The 24,442-nt window shown below is 38.8% G+C and overlaps 1 protein-coding gene across 2 annotated transcripts in view; it reads left to right on the forward strand.

The window, feature by feature from the left end:
• LOC113190164 (aldehyde oxidase 4) overlaps positions 1 to 24,442 on the forward strand; it is a 56,894-nt gene that overhangs the window by 25,930 nt on the left and 6,522 nt on the right. Inside the window, exons 15-29 of one of the 2 annotated variants that reach the window (XM_026399329.2) lie at positions 544 to 706; positions 4,120 to 4,212; positions 4,907 to 5,076; positions 5,518 to 5,632; positions 6,415 to 6,537; positions 8,615 to 8,711; positions 12,643 to 12,767; positions 14,976 to 15,109; positions 16,251 to 16,338; positions 16,646 to 16,732; positions 16,911 to 17,102; positions 18,399 to 18,626; positions 19,828 to 19,923; positions 20,454 to 20,582; positions 24,251 to 24,325. In XM_026399329.2, coding sequence (XP_026255114.2) covers positions 544 to 706; positions 4,120 to 4,212; positions 4,907 to 5,076; positions 5,518 to 5,632; positions 6,415 to 6,537; positions 8,615 to 8,711; positions 12,643 to 12,767; positions 14,976 to 15,109; positions 16,251 to 16,338; positions 16,646 to 16,732; positions 16,911 to 17,102; positions 18,399 to 18,626; positions 19,828 to 19,923; positions 20,454 to 20,582; positions 24,251 to 24,325 — 1,915 coding nt within the window. Of the gene's footprint in view, positions 1 to 543; positions 731 to 4,119; positions 4,213 to 4,906; positions 5,077 to 5,517; positions 5,633 to 6,414; positions 6,538 to 8,614; positions 8,712 to 12,642; positions 12,768 to 14,975; positions 15,110 to 16,250; positions 16,339 to 16,645; positions 16,733 to 16,910; positions 17,103 to 18,398; positions 18,627 to 19,827; positions 19,924 to 20,453; positions 20,583 to 24,250; positions 24,326 to 24,442 lie in introns of both variants that reach the window. The other variant, XM_077799184.1, reaches the window with a different exon arrangement.

A 24,442-nucleotide genomic window follows, 5' to 3' on the forward strand; every position in this document is an offset into this window, starting at 1 on the left:
CTCTCTCTCTCTCTCTCTCTCTCTCTCACACACACACACACACACACACAAACACACAGACACACACACACACACACACACACACACAAACCAAAATGGTTACAGGTTGCACTCCATCTTTCCTTGCCCTATCAGTTTCGTATCTATCTGTCTTAGTACATTTTCTATTGCTATAACAAAATACCTGAAACTGGATGATTTATAAAGGAAAGAGGTTTACTTTGGCGCAGGGTTCTGGAGGCTGGAGGTCCAAGAGCATGACACCCACAAAGGCTTCTTCCACTCCAACTTATAGCAAAAAGTTGAAGAGCAAGCAAGCAGGTGTTGGCTGAAGAGAGGACACAGTGGCATACTTGCCTTTTAGCAGCATGCTGTTACAGTGACTAATCCAGTCTCTCAACTGCATTAATCTCTCTTAAAGATTTAAATCACCTTTTCCAACACCATCACAATGGCAATCAAATCTCAACATGAGTTTCAGAGATGATAAATCGTAGCACTGTCTTTGGCCCCTCTGTGAAACGTTTGCATTCTTACTGATAGACAGTGGGATGACGAGATGCTGAGTGACGCGTGCCAGTGGGTCCTGGATGAGATCCACATTCCCCCGGCAGCTGAGGGTGGCATGGTGGCATACCGGCGGACACTCATCATCAGCTTACTCTTCAAATTCTACCTCAAAGTGCGGCAAGGGCTGAACAAAATGGTAAATGGTTTCTCTGGGTCTCTGGTTCCTTGTCATTCTGAGCATGGGTCTGCACAGGAAGACTTTCCCTGCCTGGTTTGGATAATACACTGAGTGTACCTGGCATGGTGCCCTCCATGGTGCTTCCTAGCCTCTAGCCCTGCCTCTGGACCTGGAGTGGTTTCTCCTCCCCTTTCCCCTCCTGTACCCCCAGGCTCTGAAGGGGGCAGCCTTGTTAGTCTATTTGCCCTATGATCCATGTGACAAAGTGCTAAAACATAATAAGAGGTTAACTAACCATGGTGAAAAGCTTTCAGTAAGTAAATTATACCTTTTCCTTGTTTGAAACAAATTTGCATAAAAATAATTCTTTAATACTTAGAAAATATGAGTTAATGTAATCCTAGCTATTTGGGAGGCTGAGGCAGGAGGATCACAAGTTCAAGGCCAGTCTGGGCAACTTAGCAAGACCCATTTACAAAATAAACATGAAAAAATGTCTGAGAATGTAGCTTACTGATAGAGCAACACTGGCTTTAATCCCCAGTGCTGCAAAGGAAGGAAGAAGGGAAGAAAGGAGGGAAGGAAGGAAGGGAGGGGGGGAGGGAGGAAGGGAGATGTGAGTAAAGCAAAAAGGAAGAAAAAAAAATGATTTGTGACCCCCATCATCCTTATTCAACCACTATTAATATTTTAGTAAACATGCTTCTAAACCCTTCTTTATGGATGTGTGTATGTGTGTGCATATTAATAACTGTTCAATAGACGTTGCTTGTTGAGACCCATCTGTGAACTATATATACATGAGGATATTTTCAGCACGGTAGCCAGTGAGTGGGAAAGCCTGGTATTAGGAACTTCCCGTGGCAATCTCACAGGGTAAGACCGCCCACAAACATGTGAACTCCCCCTGAGCTCTGCTCAGGAAGGTCCCATGTAGGACCAGAGATGGGGTGACCTGCTGTAGCCACACAGCCTCTCAGAAATGGGTGTGACCTGCCAATATGCCAGTCAACCTTTGACTGCCAGACATCACGAAGCAAGACACCACCTCTGAAACTTTATCCCTGCCTTTGATGTACCCCCTTAAATAAACCACAGGAGCCATTTTCTAATTGTCCAGCTCCAGCTCCTGTGTGGCTGAACCTATCAGGTGGTCCATCCTTTAAAACCGTGATTGTGATTCTGCCTTTTGTTCTTTACTAATTATTTCAGACTTTAAGTTCTTCAGAGGCTTATCCCTCTGAGCAGGCAAACGGACCCTGGCAAGGTGCTAGCCACTCCTCGATAGTTGCTTACTTATTTTACTTAGTAATATGAACATCTTTCAATGTCATTAAATATTTCTCAGTGGCATTGTGACCGAATGGTTGCATGCATATTTATGGATGACTGTACAGTTATTTGATCCATTCCTTATTTTTAAATGTTTAGATTGCTTCAAGTTTTCTGTTAACTAGTTTTTTCTTACTCAACCTCGTTTAAAATAACTTCCACAGCAGTATTTCTTCTATAAATATTATTGATATATCTTATTATTATACACAATTATATACAATTATATATTCTATTATATATTATGTAGCATATTCTATATATAAATATATGTATAATTTATTAAATATGTTTTATTTTATCTATATTCATTATTATATATTGTCATATATTGCACACTTTTACATATTCTATCACTATAGAAGAATTCAAAATAGATTGATTCCCAAGTATTTTATTTTTTTTGAGGATATTGTGAATGGAGTGGTTTTCCTTATTTCCATTTCAGAGGTTTTGTTGCTGATATACAGAAATGCCTTTGATTTGTTCGTGTTGATTTTATATCCTGCCACTTTGCTGAATTCATTTATTAGTTCTAGTAGTTTTTTTGTAGACCCTTTTGGGTCTTCTAGGTATAGAATCATGTCATCTGCAAATAGTGATAATTTAAGTTCTTCCTTTCCAATTTTTATGCCTTTAATTTCTTTCGTTTGTCTAATTGCTCTGGCCAGTGTTTCGAGAACTATATTGAATAGAAGTGGTGATAGAGGGCATCCCTGTCTTGTTCCTGATTTTAGGGGGAATGCCTTCAATTTTTCTCCATTCAGAATGATGCTAGCCTGGGGCTTAGCGTAGATAGCTTTTACAATATCAAGGTAAGTTCCTATTATCCCTAGTTTTTCTAATGTTTTGAACATAAAGGGATGCTGTACTTTGACGAATGCTTTTTCTGCGTCTATCGAGATGATCATATGGTTCTTATCTTTAAGTCTATTGATATGGTGAATAACATTTATTGATTTCTGTATATTGAACCATCCCTGCATCCCAGGGATGAATCCTACTTGATCATGGTGCACAATTTTTTTGATGTGCCTTTGTATCCGATTCGCCAGAATTTTATTGAGGATTTTTGCATCTAGGTTCATCAGAGATATTGGTCTGTAGTTTTCTTTCTTTGATGTGTCTTTGTCTGGTTTCGGAATCAATGTGATGTTGGCCTCATAGAATGAATTTGGAAGAACTCCCTCTTTTTCTATTTCCTGGAATAACTTGAAAAGTATTGGAGAGGGGCAAAACTTTTTTAAATCAACTGTAATCCAATAATCTACTATTACTATTAACATTTTAGAATATACACTTTGATATTTTTCAATTTCTTTTTACTAAATTGGAAGCATACTATACATAAATTCTGTAGCATTTTTTTTACTTAACTATATTCCCTGAAGTATATTTCTTCATCATCATAAAAACACTCTTACAAAACCATTTTTTTATGATTACAGAATATTGCATCCTGCTGTCACAGTGACTAATCCAGTCTTTGTGTTAAGCCATTTTCCTATTGTTTGATATTTAATTTAATTCCATTTTCTTCACTATCATAAATAATCTAAAATTGAACATTCTTGTAAATTAAGCACTGCTTGTTCCTCAGTTGCTTCTTGGAGATACAAGCTGAGAAGATTGGCCTGGATTTGAAAGCACAGCCTCCATTTAGAAGTGCACATATTTGCACTCATTCATGATGACTTTGTCCAGTCTGACAGGTGGCTTACACCTGTAAGACCAGCATCTTGGGAGCTGAAGCAGGAGGACTGCAAGTTCAAGGCCAGCTTCAGGAAGTTAGTGATAGCCTGTCTCAAAAGTTTTTTAAAAATTAATTTAATTAAATTTTAAAAAGAAAAGAGAGAGACCTTGTCAAGAAGGGAAGTCTTGGCTCTTGGAAACAACCTCACTTTTCTGTGTGCACAAGTGGGTGCAGTAGTTATTCTCCAAACCTCGCCCACTAGCTTAGAGAACTCTAGGCTCAGGGCTTTCTGCCAACAGAGCTGCAACCTAAGATCTCAGAGAATCCACTAGATAACCCCATTTTTCCATGTTTTTCAATGTTAATCATTTATATAGCAAAATTAAATGTGAAATAATCTTTTCAGGATCCCCAGAAGTTTCCGGATATCCCAGAAAAGTTCTTGAGTGCTTTAGAAGATTTCCCCATAGAAACACCACAAGGAATCCAGATGTTCCAGGTGGGTGGGTAAAGTTTTTATTAATCTATGTATGTGTTTGGGATACATATGCCCGTTACATATTTATTACTAGTAGAGTCTACAAAAGCCACCTAATGTCACCCACACACAAATTTCTTGGTTGGCTACTGTGCTTTCATTCAGGGCTACTCAAATAATTCTATTCTGAATTCTTTTTCTCCATTATTTTCAGTTTTGTTGCCTAAATATTTCCCCCTTTATTTGACCAGTGTCCGTCCATCCTTTAAAACCTGACTCAACATTTACTGCCGCTAGAAAGCCTTCTTGCTTCATGACAACCACCCTGAATCTCCCAGGAACTTAGATATTTTTGTTACGCTTTATCAATTGTGTAAATTATTCTTTATTGCCATATGAAATAGACCGCCTTATTTTAATGTGTGTTTGTGTGTGTTCTGATGCCTCAATGAGATTGTAAGAATCCTTGAAGACAGGAATGATGTCTTCTTTTGGGGGGGAGGGCAGGAATGGGGATTTTAATCAGAATATATCCCTTACTATAGAACTCATGGATACTCATTAACCTGATTCACAGATATGAATATCTAATTACCTATAGTTTTCATTTGTTTGTTTGTTTGTTCACTTGTGAGTAAGCTAGATAAATCAAATCCAATTTTCAGGATACGAGAGAACTTCCAGTATAAATTTTACTTGCTTTGTTCATTAACAGTGTGTGGATCCCCACCAATCCCCACAAGATCCAGTTGGCCACCCAGTCATGCACCAATCGGCCATTAAACATGCCACAGGGGAAGCCATATTTTGTGATGACATGCCCCGCCTTGACCAGGAACTCTTCCTTGCTGTAGTCACCAGCACCAGAGCTCATGCAAAGATCATGTAAGGAAACAAAAGATGTTCCCATATGTTACTAAAATGCATTCACAGTTTCACATTCAAATTGAGAGGCTATTGCATATTTAAGTCAACTTAGAATACTCATTTCTTCTTCTAGATAGGAAAAAGTCTCTTTTTTTTTTCCAGAAATGCCCACTAGCATTTGTTAACACCAGCCAAAAGTCCCTATTTACAGCTACACTGTTCATGACATTGAAGTGCTTAGGACCAGTTGAGAAAAGTCATTGTTAAGCATAGTTATTAAAGAATCTATGACCAAGAGTTAGAACACCTGCTAGATAGTAATATTTTTCAACATAGACTATTGGTCCATGATTTAGTTATGAAGTCCACATATATTTTTTCTACTTGAGAAATCCTTTATATTGTGCCATGAACTTACTTCTGCATCTTTAATATCTACCATCATGTTTTCCCTGCTAGATCAATTGATACTTCAGAAGCCCTGTCACTTCCAGGTGTGGCTGATGTAATCACAGCAGAGGATGTTCCAGGGGATAATAACCATCACGGAGAGATTTTTTATGCACAGAATGAGGTGTGTGATTTGTGCATGGTTTATGATTTAACACTTTGCTGGAGAGACCAAAATGATTATCAGTTGCCACTGTAACATCCACAGATTTACATGCACACCACAAAAACTGGAAACCAATGACTCCTCTACCTCTGTGATTCTCCACTTCTCTCTTAAATCAGGGGTCCCTTTGAGATTCTGATCAGAAGTCATCAGTCTTCTTAAGGAAGGTCTCTGAATAACTGTGAAAGAGAAGCAATATGGAACAGAGACATTAGATTAGGTAGAGGGGAGTGAAGGGAGGGGCGGGGTATGGGGTTAGGAAGGATAGTAGAGTGAAGCAGATATTATTACCCTATGTACATATATAACTATATGACCAATGGGATTCTACACAATGTACAACCAAAAGAATGAGAAATTATACTCCATCTATGTATGATGTATGAAATGAATTCTACTGTCATGTGCAACTAATTAGAACAAATTTAAGAAAGAACAGACATTGAAAGAAAGCAGAATTTCAGGTTGACCAGATCACTGTGTGTGCTGCAGGAATGACGAGGAGTGGGAAGACAGCAGAAGGCAGATCATGAAAGTCAAGAGAGTTAAGTTCTGCAACCAATTTTTGTGTCCCCTAAGTCCCAGTGGAGCCACTGGTTTAAATTTTATTCTCATAGGTAGAAAATAGTTTTCTTTTTGGCCACAAAATCCAGCAGGTGAATGTTAAAATGTGGGAATGATCATTCCTTTCTGATGAGTCTTTGCCGTTAGCTAATCAGCAGCATGTGGCTTTCCTGCAGGTCATTTGTGTGGGTCAGATCGTCTGCACCGTGGCTGCCGATACCTATGCTCATGCCAAAGAGGCAGCTAAAAAAGTGAAGATCACTTACGAAGACATAGAACCAAGGATCATCACAATAGAGGTAGTCTGACCACTTTGCATCTTGTAGCATGATTAGGGCAGTATACTTTGGGACAGAATTCAGTCATGGAGTCATAAAATAGTATAAGCTGGGCTCCATCTATATACTTTGTTCAGTGCTATTCTAGAGAAAGGCTCTTGTAATCAGCACCTCAAGACAGAATCCCGAGAGCTTTCCTGTCCAAACACCTTCTTCCCCGCAAGTACTTCTGCAGCCAGGACAGCAGTGAAACTAACTTCCTATGCCTATTTCTCCTGTGGCCTCTCACCAAAGCCTGCCTGAGAATACAGATCAGCAACACCAGAGTATTGCCCTCAAGACCCCACAAACAAAGCTAGTCAATGGGAAAATCTAGAGCTCCAAGGAACTCATAAACATTGTAACATTTGTTATATTACAACTGCTGGGTCCTCTGTTTCTCTGCCCACTGTTCTTATATACAAACTCAGAAGACAAACTACTTGGATCCATAATCTGATTCTGCCATTTAACAGCTTCTCAATAGAATGAAAACTTTGGCAAGTTACTTAAACTCCACAGACTTTGGTTTCTCATCTGTAAAATAGGAATTTTTATTTTATTTATTTATTTATTTTTTAATTTTTTGGTACTGGGGATTGAACTCAGGAGCACTCAACCACTGGGCCACTTCCCAAGCCCTATTTTGTACTTTATTTAGAGTTAGGGTCTCACTGAGTTGCTTAGTGCCTTGCCATTGCTGAGGCTGGTTTTGAACTTGTGATCTTCCTGCCTCAGCCTCCCAAGTCACTGGGATTACAGGCATGTGCCACAAAGCCCGGAAAAATAGGAATCTTTATGAGGTTTAAATGAAAGAATCCAAGTAAACTACTTAGAATAGCACCTGGGGATGCAGTCAATAAATGTTGGCTATCATTTTTGGTTTTATTGTTATTAATGAGAGCAAAGATGTGCTGTTTTGTTTTATATCTCTAGTGCCTACCAGTGTTAAACCCACAGTTGGTGCTCAATAAATGTGTGTTGAGTGATAGTGGGATGGAAGGATAGATGAGCAGGTAGATGCCTAATCAGGTTGAACATCTTCATTGATTTTCCCATTCTTCCCAACAGTTATCAAATTCAAATTTTTCCGATGATCCTATAACTGCCACTTATTTCTGCTCCTTTCTTCTCATTCTCACTTTCACTCCATCCTCCAGCACCATCCTCACCACCTTATTGTCTGAATGACCACTTAGAGAGGCTCTTGTCTACAGTTCAGCCCCTCTCCCAACACATTAACATTTCCGAGCCCCCAAGTTCAGCAGTTTACCTTTCCTATTCAACACAGTTCCCTTACATAAGATCTAACTCCTCAATGTAGAGTCAAGGTCTTTCCTACACCATCCTCAATCACCTTTCCACACTCATCTTCCACTGTTTATTGATAGAAAACCTGCAGCCTAACCAGTCTGTCCTTGTCCTCATTTTGTTCCCTCACCTGATCTCAACCTTAAACTGTTATTTTATGATGAGCCTTTAACTTCAAATGATTGTGGATCTGATTCAGGTAGCCAATACAAGGCCATTCCTGAGCATTCCACCCACCCCAGCCTCCTCCTCCTTAAACTCTTTTTACTCTATCATGAGCCCCTCTTACCCCAGAGTTGGTGCCTTAAAACCAAATGCCTCAGATAATCACTCAGCAATCTAGAGGTGAGGTCATGGCTAATAGAGCTTTGTATCCTTAGCTCTTCTCCAAGTCCTTGAAAAAAATTAGTGAGTCACCTCTGGATGCCTGTAATTCACTTTAATCCAATTTTCACTGACTCTTCACACTCTTTTAGCTCCAATTGTCTCTGTTTGTAAAGATCTATCTGAGGGGCTGTGGTTGTGGCTCAGCGGTAGAGCACTCGCCTAGCACGTGCAAGGCACTGGTTCAATCCTTAGCACCACATAAAAATAAATAATAAAATAAAGGTACTGTGTCAAACTACAACTAAAAAATATATTTAAAAAAAATCTATCTGATAGAAGCATGGAATTCTGATGGGGGACAAATAGTTTACTAGGATGCAAATTAAAAAATTGTTTTGGTTTGTTTGTTTCTCCACTACAGCAAGCCCTAGAGCACAATTCTTTTCTTTTTTCTGAGAAAAAAATTGAGCAAGGAGATGTAGAGCATGCCTTTAAGTATGTTGACCAAATCATTGAAGGTAAGTACAATAGTCTAGAGCCAGAAAATAGAAACTTCTAACGTAAAAGACTAATTTCAGTCATCTGGTTTGAGAAAAGCTGAAACTCTAAGGCAGGGCTTTTCTATCCTATTGTGGTTGTTGAACAACAATTTAAAATGCACGATGAGTTTAAAGCTTGATGAATTTTTACATATGTAGAAACCTATGCAAATACCACCCTATCAAGATACAGAACATTTCCCGTACCCCAGAATTCTTCCTACATCCTGCCTTGTAGCCCTCGAAAGTATTATTCTAACTTTTATCACTGTAGATTCATTTTATCTGTTTTGAACTTCACATATATGGAATCTTTTAATATAATCTTTTGATGTGCTTATTTTTTTATTTAACATTTTATATGGAAGAGTCTACCATGTTATTGTATGGATCTGTAGTTCTGTTTTCATTTTTCAGTAGTTACAACATTAGACAAATAGTCCACAATTTATTTACCCATTCTGCTATTGATAGACATTTGAGTTTTTATCAGTTTGGGACCATTATGAATAAAGTTTTTATAAACACTATTATACTTGTTTTTAATGAACATAAGCACTTACTTCTAATGGAATATACCAGGACTTAAATGCTGAGTAATAGCATATTTGTATGTTTAGCTTTAGTAGTTAATGCCAAATATTTTTAAATGACAATGAAAGTCATACCAATTTTATTCCTATTAGCAATTAAGAAAATTCCATAGTTATTGCCAGGCTTTGCAGCTTTATCTAATCAATTAGATGGGTACTGGTATCTTGTTATGGTTTTAGCTGGATTTATTTAATTGACTAATGATGTTGAACTGTTTTCATACGTGTATGGGCTCTTTTTATAATTCTTTTTGTTGAACTATCTATTCTAGTCTTTTGCCTATTTTTCCTTAATTTTTTAAATCCAAAAGTAAAAATTAATTATAATTAATAATACATTTATATCACATTACTATAATTATGTAATTGTTATTAATGTAATTGATAATATAATAAACAATCTATTTACTTACTGGTTTACAGATTTTAACATGGTTTTTTTTTTTTTTTTTTGGTACCAGGAATTGACTCATGGCCATTCAAACACTGAGCCTCATCCCCAGCCCTATTTTGTATTTTATTTAGAGACAGGATCTCACTGAGTTGCTTAGTACCTGCCTCACTTTTGCTGAGGCTGGCTTTGAACTTGCGATCCTCTTGCCTCAGCCTCCAGAGCCACTGGGATTATAGGCGTATGCCACTGTGCCCAGCTCATTTTTATATTTTTTGGTACAAATTCCTTGTTGGTCAATTATATTCTTCCAGTCTGTGAATTATCTTTTCACTTTCTTTATGCTGATTTTTTATGATTAAAATGAAATCCAGTCTTTAATACACAGTGCCAAATTAACTGCATGTCCATATGAAACAAAAGGAATCTCAAATCCTTATACTCATATAGAAAAATTAATTTGAGACAGATCATAGACCTAAATGTAAAAGCTGAAACAATCAAGCTTCTAGAAAAAACATAAGAAAACTTCTTCATGACCTTGGAACAGGCAAAAATTTCTCAACAGACACAAAAGCAAGCAATAACTATAAAGAAAAGTCACCTAAATTGAATTTCATCATAAAGAATTTGCTGGAATTTTGTCTGAGATTGCATTATAACATGTATTAATTTAACATAATTGAAATACTAATAATAAGTCTCATGACCCATGAACATAGTAGACCTTGCCTTTTATTTAGGTTTTCTCCTTTAATAGTCTTAGAGAATTTCTTGAATTTTCTATGTATTTAATCTGTGACTGTTTTCTATCTTTTTCAATCCTGATACTATTGTTTGTTTTGACCTGGTACACTAAGATCTCATTAGTGTGGTTTTAAAAATATCAATACCTGAATCATACCCTAGACCAATGATATCAGAATCTTGGAGTATAGAGTCAGAGCATAGATATATTTTTAAAACTCACCATGAGATGCTAATGTATGGCCAAGACTGGTATTCACAACTGTCATTTTGAAGAAAATTGCTGTGTGTCTTTGATCAGAGAAAACAGCACAGGGTCTCTGACCTACTTCTAAATAATTGAAATGGCAAGTGCTATAAATGTTAATCTTTTATTAAAACCTGGTAGAGACTAGAAATCGTGTTTCGCAACATCATTCTATTTAAGCAGAAACTGCAAACTACCTCTCAATTATATAAACAATCCTTTACTTCAGAAGAGGACACAACTAGTAAGCTGGTGAGAAATGCTCAGGAATCTGACAGTATCCACTAACTATGCCAAAGGTCCAATACTCCTCAAGGATTCTGTTTTTTAAAATAAAATGAAATTTTCACAAAGGCTATAAGTTTGAGGTGAAAGTTATTCACCACTACTCCCCCAATAGTGACATCAACTAACATTCCTCAGGTACTTACTTTGTCAATACCATGCTAAACATTTGATATGTACAACATTATTTAATCCTTATAACCTTAAGAAATCAGTATTTTTATTAAACCTGTCTTAAGTAACTAAGCATTTACTACGTACTATTTGAAATGTGAGGGAAATAATTTTGAGAAGGAACATAGCCATAGCTTCATTTTAAAGGTTAAGAAACTGAGGTTTATAAAAGTTAAATCCCTGGCTCAGGTCTCCTATCCAGTTAGCTGTAGGACCAGGAATAGAGCCTGGTTCTGGCTGGCCCAAAGGCCTTGCTTGTTGGGCACCATGCTAGATTGTCTTTTCATTTTTATTCTCACTCAAAGGGCAGATGATTGACAAGGTGCCATTTGGAATTGCTGCCATTTGGGATTTGGGCAATTGCGGGATTTCAAAATGTTGGAACAAGGTAGGAAATTTGAAACATGAAGAGAAGAAATGACTAAGAGTCACAGAGAGTGCCAACGTGAAGAAGTGTAGTAGCTAAGAGCATGCACCCTGGCTGGAGTTGGGTGACCCAGGTGTGAATCCCAGTTCTTGTGACTTTGGACGGTTTCCTTAACCTTTCTATGTCCCGGCTTCTCAATCTGCAAGATGTAGATAATAATACATGTTTCATGGATTTGAGGGTGGATTTGAGGATTAAATGAATTAATCATCTATGAAGTGCTAAGCCTTAGAAAAATACCTGGTATACTACAACACTATGTAATATTAAGTAAATACACTGAGAGCAATTGAGAAATAGCAGGAGCAGAAAAAAAAAAAGCCACTTTTTTCCAACTGAGCTGCATTTCCTATTAACTCCAAAAGCAGGGTATATGTTTCCTTTTGAGAAGATGTTCCCCTCCCCCCTCACACGGGGAAGGGCAAAACAAATTGCGACAGTGAGCTGCTTTACGCTTTGAATATAGCCCTTGCTGCTCTGCCACTGCAACTTATTTTTTAAATGAACATGTTTCTTTCTCTTCCTTTCTCCTTGCTCCTCCCTAATCTCAGGGGAAACAGGATTACCTTTCTTCCCCATTTTAAGCAGATTTATCTGTCCTTGAGCACACACCCACCATAGGAACAAAGTAATCCAGACTTTGGGGATGGCATAAGATGATCTCAGAAATGACTCCCAAATTAACAAGTGAATTACAACTCCAATAGAGAACAAGTGGAATGTAGCCTTTGTATCACCTCTTTAAAAGCCCCCTGCTCCTGCTGATGGGCAGAATCATAGCCTTTGGAAAAGGAGTTCCCTGTGATTCTCCTTTGCTAGCAAAATAATAAAACTTCTTTTTCCTTTTTCTCAAAACCGTGTCCTCCTTACTGGAATTGGCATCAGGGACAAGGAGTACAACAGTATCACAAAAAGTGTTTTAACCAAATGATATAAGTCCAGCTCTCCATAAGATAAAGCAACTTGGTCTTTATAAACAAAATGCCACCAATAGTGCCCATGTTGGTACCTGTGACTTAACATTGTCCTGTGTTCATGCTTTACAGGTGAGGTCCATGTGGAAGGACAGGAACATTTTTACATGGAAACACAAACGATCCTGGCTATACCAAAAGCAGAAGACAAAGAGATGGTGTTACACCTTGGAACACAGTTCCCAACACATGTGCAGGTAATAGGCTGTTTTTGGAAATGAGACTCCAAATGACCTCTCATTCTTGTGCCTTGAACTATGTGCATCCCTGACATTGGTTGAAATCCAGTGAGAATAAAATGGAATAAATAACTTTCAACATGATTTGGAAATTTTGCTACCGTCCAAAACATAGGACAAGGTTCATCTTTCCCTCTTAAGAATTGATAGTGTAAAACTTAATCTCAGGGAGGTCAAATCCTTAGTACTGCATGTTAATTTTCCTTTATATGTCACTGGTATTGCTATTCTATATAAATGTTCTACTATATCGGTGGTATGTGGGTAAAGCAATTTCATTTCCAAGACATTTTCAGCCTGACACAGTAGCAAGTAAATTCCAGTCCTGTGCTGTGGCTTGAGATATAAAGCAGTGCTGTATCCAGAGAAGTGAAAAAAAAAGTCCTGCTATTCCCATGTTTCAAAAATGGAGTTGCTCCATAACACTGTCCGGTACAAGGGGATACTTTAAAAATAGTGACAAGTGTCAGTGGGAGGGAATCCTGACACCTTGAGGACCTGAAGGAGTGGCTCCATGGGAAGAAGAAGTTACCAGTTGCTATTCAGGCAAAATGAAAGGCTGAAGTCACTGGCTCTGAGCAGGGATATGGCTGTGACCTCCACAGTTGCAAGTTTTGAAGTGGATGGAGGAGGGGTGAGGGATATGAATTTTACCTCTAAGCAGCCTTGTGATCTCTTGAAAGTTGCTGGGCATCAATATTCTTTTCTGTAAATTGAGGGAGGTAATAAGATCCCTGAGGTCCCTTTTTGCCAGAGGTTTGGGTTCTGGGCTTCCAGGGATAAGGTGCATGTGTCCAGATCACCTTTGCCACCCACCACCAACACCATCAGTTCCACACAGCAGGCATCTTCCAAGGGTTACTAAAAAACTTAGGGCAGCATCAAAAGCAGTTACAGCAAAGCATTTGAGTGGACATTTCTGCAAAGAAGAAATATGAATGACTAATGATCACATGATACGATACTCTGAATCATCAGCTGCCACAGTCTGGCTGGGCACAATCAGGGGCCACTTGTCAAAAGAAACTAACTTTATTTTTAGAACCACACATGCCAAACAAAACAGCTCCTCAGGAAAAATCCTCAGAGCCCAACTGCCACCACAGGCTTCCCACAAGCCTCTCCCAAAACCACCAGCCTCTCCACCTCCCACAATCCTCCTGCTCTTGAGGCCAATTGGCTGGGTCGTGTGGGTGGAGCCAAAAAAGTCCACCAATGAGCAGCTCCGTAGTCTGAAAGGGCAGGGAAACAGCCCAATGAGCATCACCGCAGAGGAGCCAATGAGCTAGAAGTTGCTGGGGCTGCTGTGAGCCAATCATCAGCTGGCAGTCTGAAAGTTTGCTGGGGCCCCTTCAGCTGTGGCTCTCAACAATCAGCCACGAGAGAAAGGCAAATCAAAGCCACAATGAGATACCACTCCACGCCCACTAACATGGCTATTATCTAAAAGAGAGATAATAACAAGTGTTGACAAAGATGTAGAGAAACTGGAACCTCCATAAATTGCTAATGAGCATGAAAAATGGTGTAGCCACTGTGAAAAACACTTAGGCAGTTTCTTTGATGTTAAAGATGAAATGACCATATAAACCAGCAACTCTACAACTATCTACCCAACTATCTACCTTTGTCCACACAAAGGTTTAAACATAGATGTTCATAGCAGCATTACTCATAAGAGCCAAAATTAGAAACAACCCAATATCTATCAACTCATAAATAGATAAAATCTGATATATCCATACAATGAATAATATTTAACCATAAAAAGCAGTGAAAAACTCCTATATGACACAACATGGGTGACCCTTGAAAAAACATTATGCAAAGTGAAAGAAGACAGTCACAAAAGGCCACACATTGTACAATTCTATTTATATGGAATGTCCAAAATGGGCAAATCTATAGAGATGGAATATAGATTTGTGGTTGCCTAGGCTGGGAGGTTGGCAAGAGATGAATTCTGACTGCTTAGTGAATACAAGGTTTCTTTGGAGATGCTGAAAATGTTCTCAAATCAGACTATGATGATGGTTAGCAACTCTGTAAATATAAATATATGTGGAAGTACTGATTTTTTTTTTACTGGACAGAGAGGAAACATATGGATAAGAAAGTAAACTATTAAATTGCACTTATGAGGCCTTGGGGACTTACCTCTTATAGGAATATGTGGCTGCAGCACTCAATGTCCCAAGAAGTAGAATCGCCTGCCACATGAAAAGAGCTGGAGGAGCATTTGGAGGGAAAGTGACCAAGCCCGCTCTTCTGGGAGCCATCAGTGCTGTGGCTGCCAATAAGTAAGTGACAGTGATCACTGTGTCATGTCAGCAGTCTGAGTGGCATGGATGGCACGTGATTCCTTCCAACCTTTCATCTCAGCCTTCAACTCAACTGAAACTGGCTGTGTGGAAGGAAGGTCAAAACCTCAGTCCTACAAGAGACACATCTTGTCATGGAATAAACCATGGGCTCTGCTGCTGCCTGCAGATATTCACGCAGCCTCTGCGTCTTCCTGTTGGAATAACCAGACCCTGGAGTAGCCACGACTTGTGAACCTTGTAACTACAAGAGTTCACCAAGACACACTCAGGACAAACTTGTCTTATCCCAGTCTACCACTACAAAAAAAAAAAAAAAGAGTTCCTGGAACTTTCCAACAATAGAAAAGGCTGTCCTTTAAGTAGCAGGTTTATAGGAGTTGGAAACATTCCATAAGAAACCAGAGTCCTTGATAGACACTTTATGAAAAGGAAGTCTGCAAGGGAGGTTGAGCTGGACAGAGTGCTGAATCTCAAACTTTCAGCCTTAACAGCCCACCTACAGCAATGTGTTAATGCCCTCTTAATATCACAAGTGAAATGCATAATAATAAAGCCTATTTAAACACATAATTTCAAAATGATCATACAACTCTTTAATGAAAATATTAACAAGAAATAAAGGTGGAATCATTTATAACCAAATAATATATCACTGCAAGATGTAAATATTCAGAAATGACTAAACCAGAATTTCATATATATATATAATATATATATATTATATATATAATATATATATATTAATTTTAACGTTCTTACAGTTTGCAAAATGTTGTTAAAGGCATATTACTACCCCCTTTGAAAACCATTAAGCTGCCAGGTACTATGGCACACATCGGTAAGCCCAGTTACTTGGGAGATTAAGGCAGGAGGATCACAAGTTTTAAGCCATCCTGAGCAACTTAGATCCTGTGTCAAAATAAAATTTAAAAAGGGATGGGCATGTATGTCTGTGGTAGAGCAGTTGCTGAGCACGTGCAAGCACCTGGGTTTAATACCATAACAGGAAGAAAAATAAAACCCCACTAAGCTAAATTACTTCAAGTCTCCTTCCCCATCTCTATGCTTATACAATTTTGTGAAGCCCCCTGCATATTAACAGAGTCATTTCCCATAGGACTGGCTGCCCAATCAGATTCATCCTAGAGCGAGGTGATGATATGCTGATAACTGCTGGCCGCCACCCACTGCTTGGAAAATACAAAGTGAGTGAGAGCCTTCAGGTTTAACAAGCCACTAAGACATTATGTTAACCAATCAATAGTAAAGACAGTTGCTCAATTCCTACCTCTTAAAAAGGATATTTGGATGCTGCCTAAAGCTAGTCAGAACTTTCTGTCTGGATCAAATTCAACTTGAGCTCTCCCTAAGTGTTCCTCCTGTGTCTGTCATATCTAACCACACGTATAAGCTAGGTAAGGGCGGATGACTGTGATCAGATGTGTTTGTGTACAGCACAGTTAGGTTGCAAAGAAGCGTAATTGAGAAAATTGTCTTGCTATCACTTTGCAGATTGGATTCATGAACAATGGTGTGATCAAAGCTGTTGATGTCAAATATTACATCAATGGTGGATGCACTCCTGATGAGTCTGAGATGGTGAGAAACAAGCTTTTCCGTAGCTTTTCAGTGGGGCTATATGTGCCATGCTTTATTTGCATGAATATTCATTTTATGAATTAGATAAATTCTTAAATGGTTTGTGTTAAAAATAAAATTTAGAGAAATGGTTTTAAATATTGGATAGAAGTAAAGTTTTTTTTTTCCTTTAATCCAGGTTCAGGAGTTCATTGTGCTGAAATCTGAAAATGCATATGACATTCCTAATTTCCGATGCCGGGGCAGAGTTTGCAAAACAAATTTGCCATCCAACACTGCCTTTCGAGGATTTGGCTTCCCTCAGGCCACGGTGGTAGTAGAAGCTTACATAAATGCTGTAGCATCTCAATGTAACTTACTTCCAGAAGAGGTAAACAGTCAGAACCCCCTATAAAAAGCTGGCTTCATTGGGTCAAATGTATCTTGCGCACCTACACATAGCATTATGTCAGCCTCTGTGTGTTTCTCAAAACTGAAGCATATCTATGTATCAGTTAGCTTTTGCTCTTGTAGTAAGTCAACCACAAAACCAAGTGGTTTAAAATAATTAGCATTTTTTTCATGAATCTGTAGGTCAACTGGGGAGCACTTCTGGTATGGGCCAGCTCAACTGGAGCTCTATTGATCTCAGATGGCTTCACTAACTTGTCTCGTGGCAATCTGGTGGGTTTATCTGGGAATGCCTCACCTGGGAAGGCTGGAAAGTGCTCCATAGTAGTAGGCTGTGGTAGGCTAGCCCATATTAATTCTCATGGTAGTATTCCCAGAGTTCCCAAGAGCAGCAAGAACGTGGCGTGCCCCAAAGTGCCAATACTTATCAAGTCTCAGTGTGCCTTCCTATGTATTATCCCTTTGACCAAAGCAAGTCACAAAATCAATCCCAGAGTCAGTGTGAAACTACCCCAGGGCAGAAATAGAGTAGAAAGATTATAGCCATTTGTGCAAACGTTTAACCACAGTCAAGACTTTGAGGAGCTAATTTGAAAATAATTAGGACACAAGGCAATGTTATATAGGAGTAAAAGGACTTTGAGCCAGAATTTGAACTTATCACTAACAAACTTGTGACAAGACTAATAATAATGTCTAGTTTTCTCAGGATCATCATGAAGTTAATTGAGATAAACACACTTAGACAAACACTCATGCCTGGAGCGTTCAATAGTATTTTCTGTTTTGCGTTAATTTCAATTTTATACCCATACATTTGCATTTACATATTTATATCCACGTATTTAATTGTTTCTTTTTTCTTTTTTCTTTTTTTGTTTCTTTTTTTCTTTTTTTTATTATTAGTTGTTCAAAACATTACGTAGCTCTTGACATATCATATTTCATACATTTGATTCAAGTGGGTTATGAACTCCCATTTTTTCCCTGTATACAGATTGCAGAATGACATCGATTTCTTTTTTTAGAAATATTTTCTCTGGGGGCTGGGGATGTGGCTCAAGAGGTAGCGCGCTCGCCTGGCATGCGTGCGGCCCGGGTTCGACCCTCAGCACCACATACAAACAAAGATGTTGTGTCCGCCAATAACTAATAAATAAAAAAATATTAAAAAAAAAAAGAAATATTTTCTCTGTATCAGACATATAACAAAAGTGCTGTTATATATAGAACAAGCATTCATCCTTAAAATCCATTTTACTTTATCATCTTTCAGGTTAAAGAAATAAACCTGCATAAGAGAACTAGCAAAACAGCCTACAAGCAGACATTTAACCCTGAGCCCTTGCGAAAATGCTGGAAAGAATGTCTGGAGAAATCTTCATTCTATGCTAGGAAACAAGCTGCAGAGGAATTTAACCAAAAAAATTACTGGAAGAAGAGAGGGCTTTCCATTGTCCCCATGAAGTTTACCATTGGAATCCCCATAGCCTACTACACTCAGGTGAGGTGAGGAGAGATGTCCTCCTGAAAGCCCTGTTCCAAATGGCTGGCCTCTGGAAAAGGCAATCATATGCAACAAGGGGTTGTCCCTGCTGGGGTCAGAGAAGAAACTGGGGCAGTTTCCTTTAGCAGGAGATAGAGTAGGCTTAAGCAAGGATGGGGACTATAGGTATTAGGGCAGACCTAGCAGGACATGACATGAGGACCTCAATCAACAATACAGTCTAGCTCAGGGGCTCCTGGTTTTAGTAGCAGGGTCCCAAACATGAGTATTGAGTAGGGAGTCAAATTTCAAGTCTGTGAGAGAAAGAAACCTTCCTAGTTTCTTGGAGAGCAGTAGGGTCATTTGAAGGCAGAGCTTCCAAAAGTATAAGAATAGACAGCTGCCCAAGTCACACAGAAACTTGAAGTTTTCTATTGTGAGGCTCAGGGACTATTGGGCTTTCTTTTTAAGTTTAACCATAATCAATTTTTCATGGGGTTCAATTTCTGATTCTGTTTTTTTTTTTATTTTTTGTGTATATTCCCATTAATTGCTGAAATGCCCCATAACCAAACTTTTGCAAAGAAAAGCATACAGGCCCCCTTCATGGTGTGAGTGAATTATACAAATTATGTTGAAGTGTTATCCTAAAATGTCTGCAGATGGTGTGCTGACTCATGGTCCCACCTCTTGTCTCTAATATGCTCCATCAATTAAAGTAATCCTACTTGATGCTTACATAGCCATCATCACTAAATATAACATGCTTTCTGGAGGCACATGATAATACTTATGCGTGGTCATCCATTACTCTTGTTAGAGTGTCAGGAATACAAAACACAGTTTAAACATTCCTGTTGATAACTTAATGATCCAAAAAGTCTGGATCATATCCAGGAGATGGAAGAGATGAATTAGTTGGTATTTTAATGCTTTGTGGCAGGGACATAGGCATCCATATAAAGGTAGGTTCCCAATGAGGTAAGTGCAGGATCCTGGGCCATATGCTAGAGTGCAATGGAGACTGAGCTCAAGAAAAATTCTGTGTTTGCAGAACCACTACGTGGCCCAGCCTCTTCCCTCCTATGGTCTGGCCCTGGAACGTGAAAATTCTATGAATTCTTCATTTGGAATAACCAGCTTTTTATGTCCTCAGCTAAACTGACTGTGAAATTTGTCAATATCAGTTTCCAAACTGTATTAAAATGATCTCCACCAGGCAGCTGCTTTGGTCCACATCTATCTAGATGGCTCTGTCCTGCTGATTCATGGTGGCTGTGAACTAGGACAAGGTCTGAACACCAAAATGATCCAGGTGAGACAAGTGCTCATGTTCTCTCTTGTAGGAGAGCTTATCACCTTACAGACTAAGATCAAGCATTACATGCACAAGTCAATTCTAATACTCATCCTAACCTCAGGAACATAAAAATGCAGTAGAGTGAGGGAAGTGATGTTGGAATTGAGAAAAATATAATATTCTTCCTGCATATGAGAGAACTATGAATTTTCTGAAAAATGTAGCTCCAGTTTCAAAGATAAAATACCGTAAAGCTTCATGGCAACTGCTCAGAACAATAATGTGTGTCCCAGAATGATCACTCTGCCATGTGGCTTCCATAAAACTGGTATAAAAAGAAGTACAGCAAGACTGGTTGGTTGGCCACATATCTCCAAAAAGGAGTGTATCATCCGTGGTGCCATTTAATACCCAGCTTAACTGTTGTCATCTCAGCAGGACAGCCAGCCAGGGTTTTATACTCAGTTCTAAAAAAGAATGCAAAGTTTTCTCACTTAGAAGTGGGCATAAAGCCAATGAAATAATTTCTCTTTTGCCCCTGGCAGGTGGCTAGTCGAGAACTGAATATCCCCCTATCATACATACACTTGTCTGAAACCAGCACCATCACAGTGCCCAATGCTGTCTTCACAGCTGGGTCCATGGGGACAGACATCAACGGAAAGGCCGTACAGGTGATTCTTCTTTCATCTCTCTGTCACCCAAGGTCTGCATTGGGATACCTTGTCCTTCTTTATGGAAGATGAAACTGAGGTCAACAGAGTTCAAGTTCTAGGTCACTGGGCTAATTGTGATGGAGCAGAGATTCCCAGCCAAGTTTTCTAAAGCTCGATTTGGTGCTTCAGCTGCACTAGGCTATCTTTTATAATTCATATTCTTCTTCATGTGCAAACCTGCCCCTTTAGCAGCCTCCCTCTGTCTCAGATAAAACAATCTCCCCCTTCTCTCACCCAGCACACCAGAGCAATGCGGTGCAGTCCTGCCTTGCTCTCTTGGAGAGCTTGGGCCTGGAAATTAACCTCCCTAAGAATCCATTCCTTTTGTGCATCACTGGAGATTCAGCTATCACCACTTCTATGAAGAAGTGGGTGAAAAGAAATCTTATAAAAATCCATCACATCACCTTCCTTCCCACCCCTAACCTCTAGAAAACTATCAATTGGTCACTAGTCACCAACAGAGACCATCTACACAACATGACAAACACCTGGTTGAAAAGGGAAACTTTCTGCTTGACAAATGTGCCCGTATATCATGTGGACCAGGAAGCCAACTCCTTGGATAGTGGTCCTATGAAATGCTCAGTGAAAATATAAAAGCTCTACAATCACAGAGTTTGAGAGATGTTGCACTCCACGTCCCACTCCATGTAAATATTGTCAGACCACCTTTGAGACAAAATTAAGTTCTTCCTCTGTAGTTCAAAAATGTAGGAAAACTATATAGAGCGGAAGTCCCACCACACACTGGCCACCACCATCTGACTTGGTCAGCAACCTGTCCAGTATATTCAGAGGGTGCTCTTTGGTACGAAAGCCATTTGCTTGCCCTTCAGACTTTTTGCAGTTCTTCCTTGGACTTCCATGGTGGGCTGACTGTGCAGAGCTTTCAAAGCCCACGAAGACCCACTGCTTTCAATAGTTCTAGATTCTTCACCAACTAATAACCACATGAGACTTTCAAAGGAAATGTAACAAAAGCTGAAGTTCTGCTAACTGTAAAGGCATTGATGGTTCCACACTTTATGTACAGAGAATGTCACTTGGCTAGGTAGGACTCAAGAAGATGAAGTCATTCATTTCATAATCCCAAAACTCTAAAAATCCAAAGTCTTTTATATGGGAGTCTAGGAAATGGCCATTAAAAAATGCTTGTAGAAAAATCCTAAATAATTTTAATGTAAGAGCAACAGTAGACAGTTTAGGTAAATGAATAAGCATTTGTATACTTATGTTTATAGAAATAGAGAATGACTATTAAACACTGCAAAGCAAAGAATGCAACAAGTGGAGAAAAGTAATTCTATTTTACATTTCCATTAATTTCTAGTTATCCTTAAAATAAAATGGTTAAATACAGAAAGTGCATTAATTAGAAAACAAACAAACCAACCTAGCTCAGCAAGCATCTCTGCTGAATTGGCCTCTCACCAGAAGACTTGTCTTCAGAAGTAAGTACTAGTCTTCAGGCCCTCAAGCTCCAGGAATCCTTATCAAGCTCTATGAGTGACTTTGGAGTCCCTCTTGCTAGGCTTGAGGTGATTTAGGGGAAAGTTATCACCAGCTAGCCAGGCTGGTGACCTATGCTGCGTTCACAAAATCTAGCTACATCAATTACTGAGAAAATGGCAAAGAAAGCAACACAAGCACACAGAAATGCCTTTTCAAAATCCAGGATGGCCCTCAACCTTAGGGGTCTATTGGAAAGAGAGAGCTTGCACCTTATGTGTTCATTACAATGTTAATTTCACTAAATTAATAATTGTTCATGAAATAATCAAAAAAAGAAGTTCAGAGTCACAAAAGAATGGCAAAGGTTCACTGCAATATCTCACTAAATTAAAGGGTGAACTTACCTTAGGAGATGCGTGAACTCTAAAGTCACTCAGAGGAGTTTAGTGGTCAGGGTGTTGCCGAGGAGACCTGCTGAGCTGAGGCCACCATGTGGCTCTCTAGCAGCAGGGAAGATTTCAAGCAAGTTTTAACAGGCAGAGGTTTCTAGAGAGAGTGAGGAAAGGACACACCATATAGGCACTTCCAGAGAGAACAATATAGCTCTTATAGAGTCTAATTTTTTTTTAAAGATTTGGATCCCTTTGTTCTTGACTCAATTTCTCATACCTCCCCCCGACATGGTTTATTACCCCTTTGCATATCCCTCAGTAGTTTTTCTTTGTGAGGATAGCAATGACTTGATCACAGGGGAGAGTCATGAAGACCTGGTCACAAGAGATAAGGTCTTGAAGCAATAGTTTCCTTAATGGGTTATAATTAACTATGTCTGAAGGAGTTTTGATGAGCCAGTACCATTTTCCTGATGCTTATCTGCTTTGATAAAGTTTTATGTTATCCTCAGTCCCGTGACTTGTGGACTTTCCTTGATGACTATGTCTAATGTTCATCCTGTAAGTTACTGCCCTTTAGTGTCCCCCCTCTACCCACCTGCTCATAACTAAACTACCCACCTAACAAGAGCGAGATAATGGGAAGGAGATCTGATATTTGGAAAGATATGGGGACTCTAGGACTTAGGTTGCCTTGTATGTGGCTGTCTCTTGGAAGGCATCCATTTGTAATGAGGTCAATGATTGAAAACTGAATGGATCAACAAAGACAAATCTATGAAAACAGTATTCTCCCCAATGCATGAGAAGCTATAGACCATTTTCCAAAGAGAGGATGATAGAAAAGCAGGAACAGAAGCCAAGAGGAGGGTGTTCTGAGGCTGACATGAGTAAGAGTAGAGATACAAATGGACTCACATTTGAATTAAAGGTGGAAGCCAAGCTGGGATCCACTAACTCCCAGGGATCTAGTATAATCTTAGAAGTCCAAGAAATCACCTCAATAATTTCTGTTTTCATTTCAATAAAAATCTTTTAAAAATTAAAATAAACATTTCAAGTATGAGCGGAATACTTGTATTGATGATTGTATTTGCCCACATTTGGGACCAAAACTACTTTGGGTCAAGGCAACAACAACAACAAATACAAACAAGCAAACAAAAAAAAAAAAAAACAGCAGAGATGGACTTCATAAATGAACGATGTTTTCCTGCCCAGTATAAAGTAGGTGATGACAGGGAATAAAATGCAAGGGAAAATCTCATTGCCATTTGAGTAAGAAGAGTGAAGAGAAAACTGATTCTTTACACTAGCAGAGTTGGCATGTTGGACTTAAAAGCACCTGCGCCTTAGCAGACAATACTTCCACACTCCAAGCAGCAATTTAACTTCCAAAACACAGCATCATCTCTCAATTGAATTAATGTTGTTATTTTGAACTTTATCAGTATATGTATTGGTGTGCATGATCTGTCATTTTGGTTTTGCTTTATAGTTACAGAAAAAAACTAACTCTAAGGAGACTCTGCTTAGCTTTGTGTTAACATATATATAAACATTGTAATAAAAATAAGTCAACACTGTAGAAGCTACAAGCTCTTTTTCCTTTGAAAAGATTCAACACATTTCTTTCTCAAGTTTAAGAAATCCTCCTATAAGAGTAAGGAAGATACTTTAAAAAAATGGCAGGCTCCATCAAAAGTGATTTAAATAACCAACAGTTTGCTATTCCCTCTGCCTTTTATTTCTGATACCATTTCAAACATTTATTTCTAGAATGCCTGCCAGATTCTCATGGCCCGTCTTCAGCCCATCATCAGAAAAAACCCTAAAGGAAAATGGGAAGAATGGGTAAGTGTTTCTTTTATTATCCCAGCCAGGAAGAGGCAAGGACATCCACATGGGAATGAGTCATAGATGTGTGGGCTGACAGGTAGCAACCATTCAAGAATACTAATGTATTAGCAT

The sequence above is a fragment of the Urocitellus parryii genome, chromosome 1 (genome assembly GCF_045843805.1).
Source record: "Urocitellus parryii isolate mUroPar1 chromosome 1, mUroPar1.hap1, whole genome shotgun sequence".
Lineage (NCBI taxonomy): Eukaryota > Metazoa > Chordata > Mammalia > Rodentia > Sciuridae > Urocitellus > Urocitellus parryii.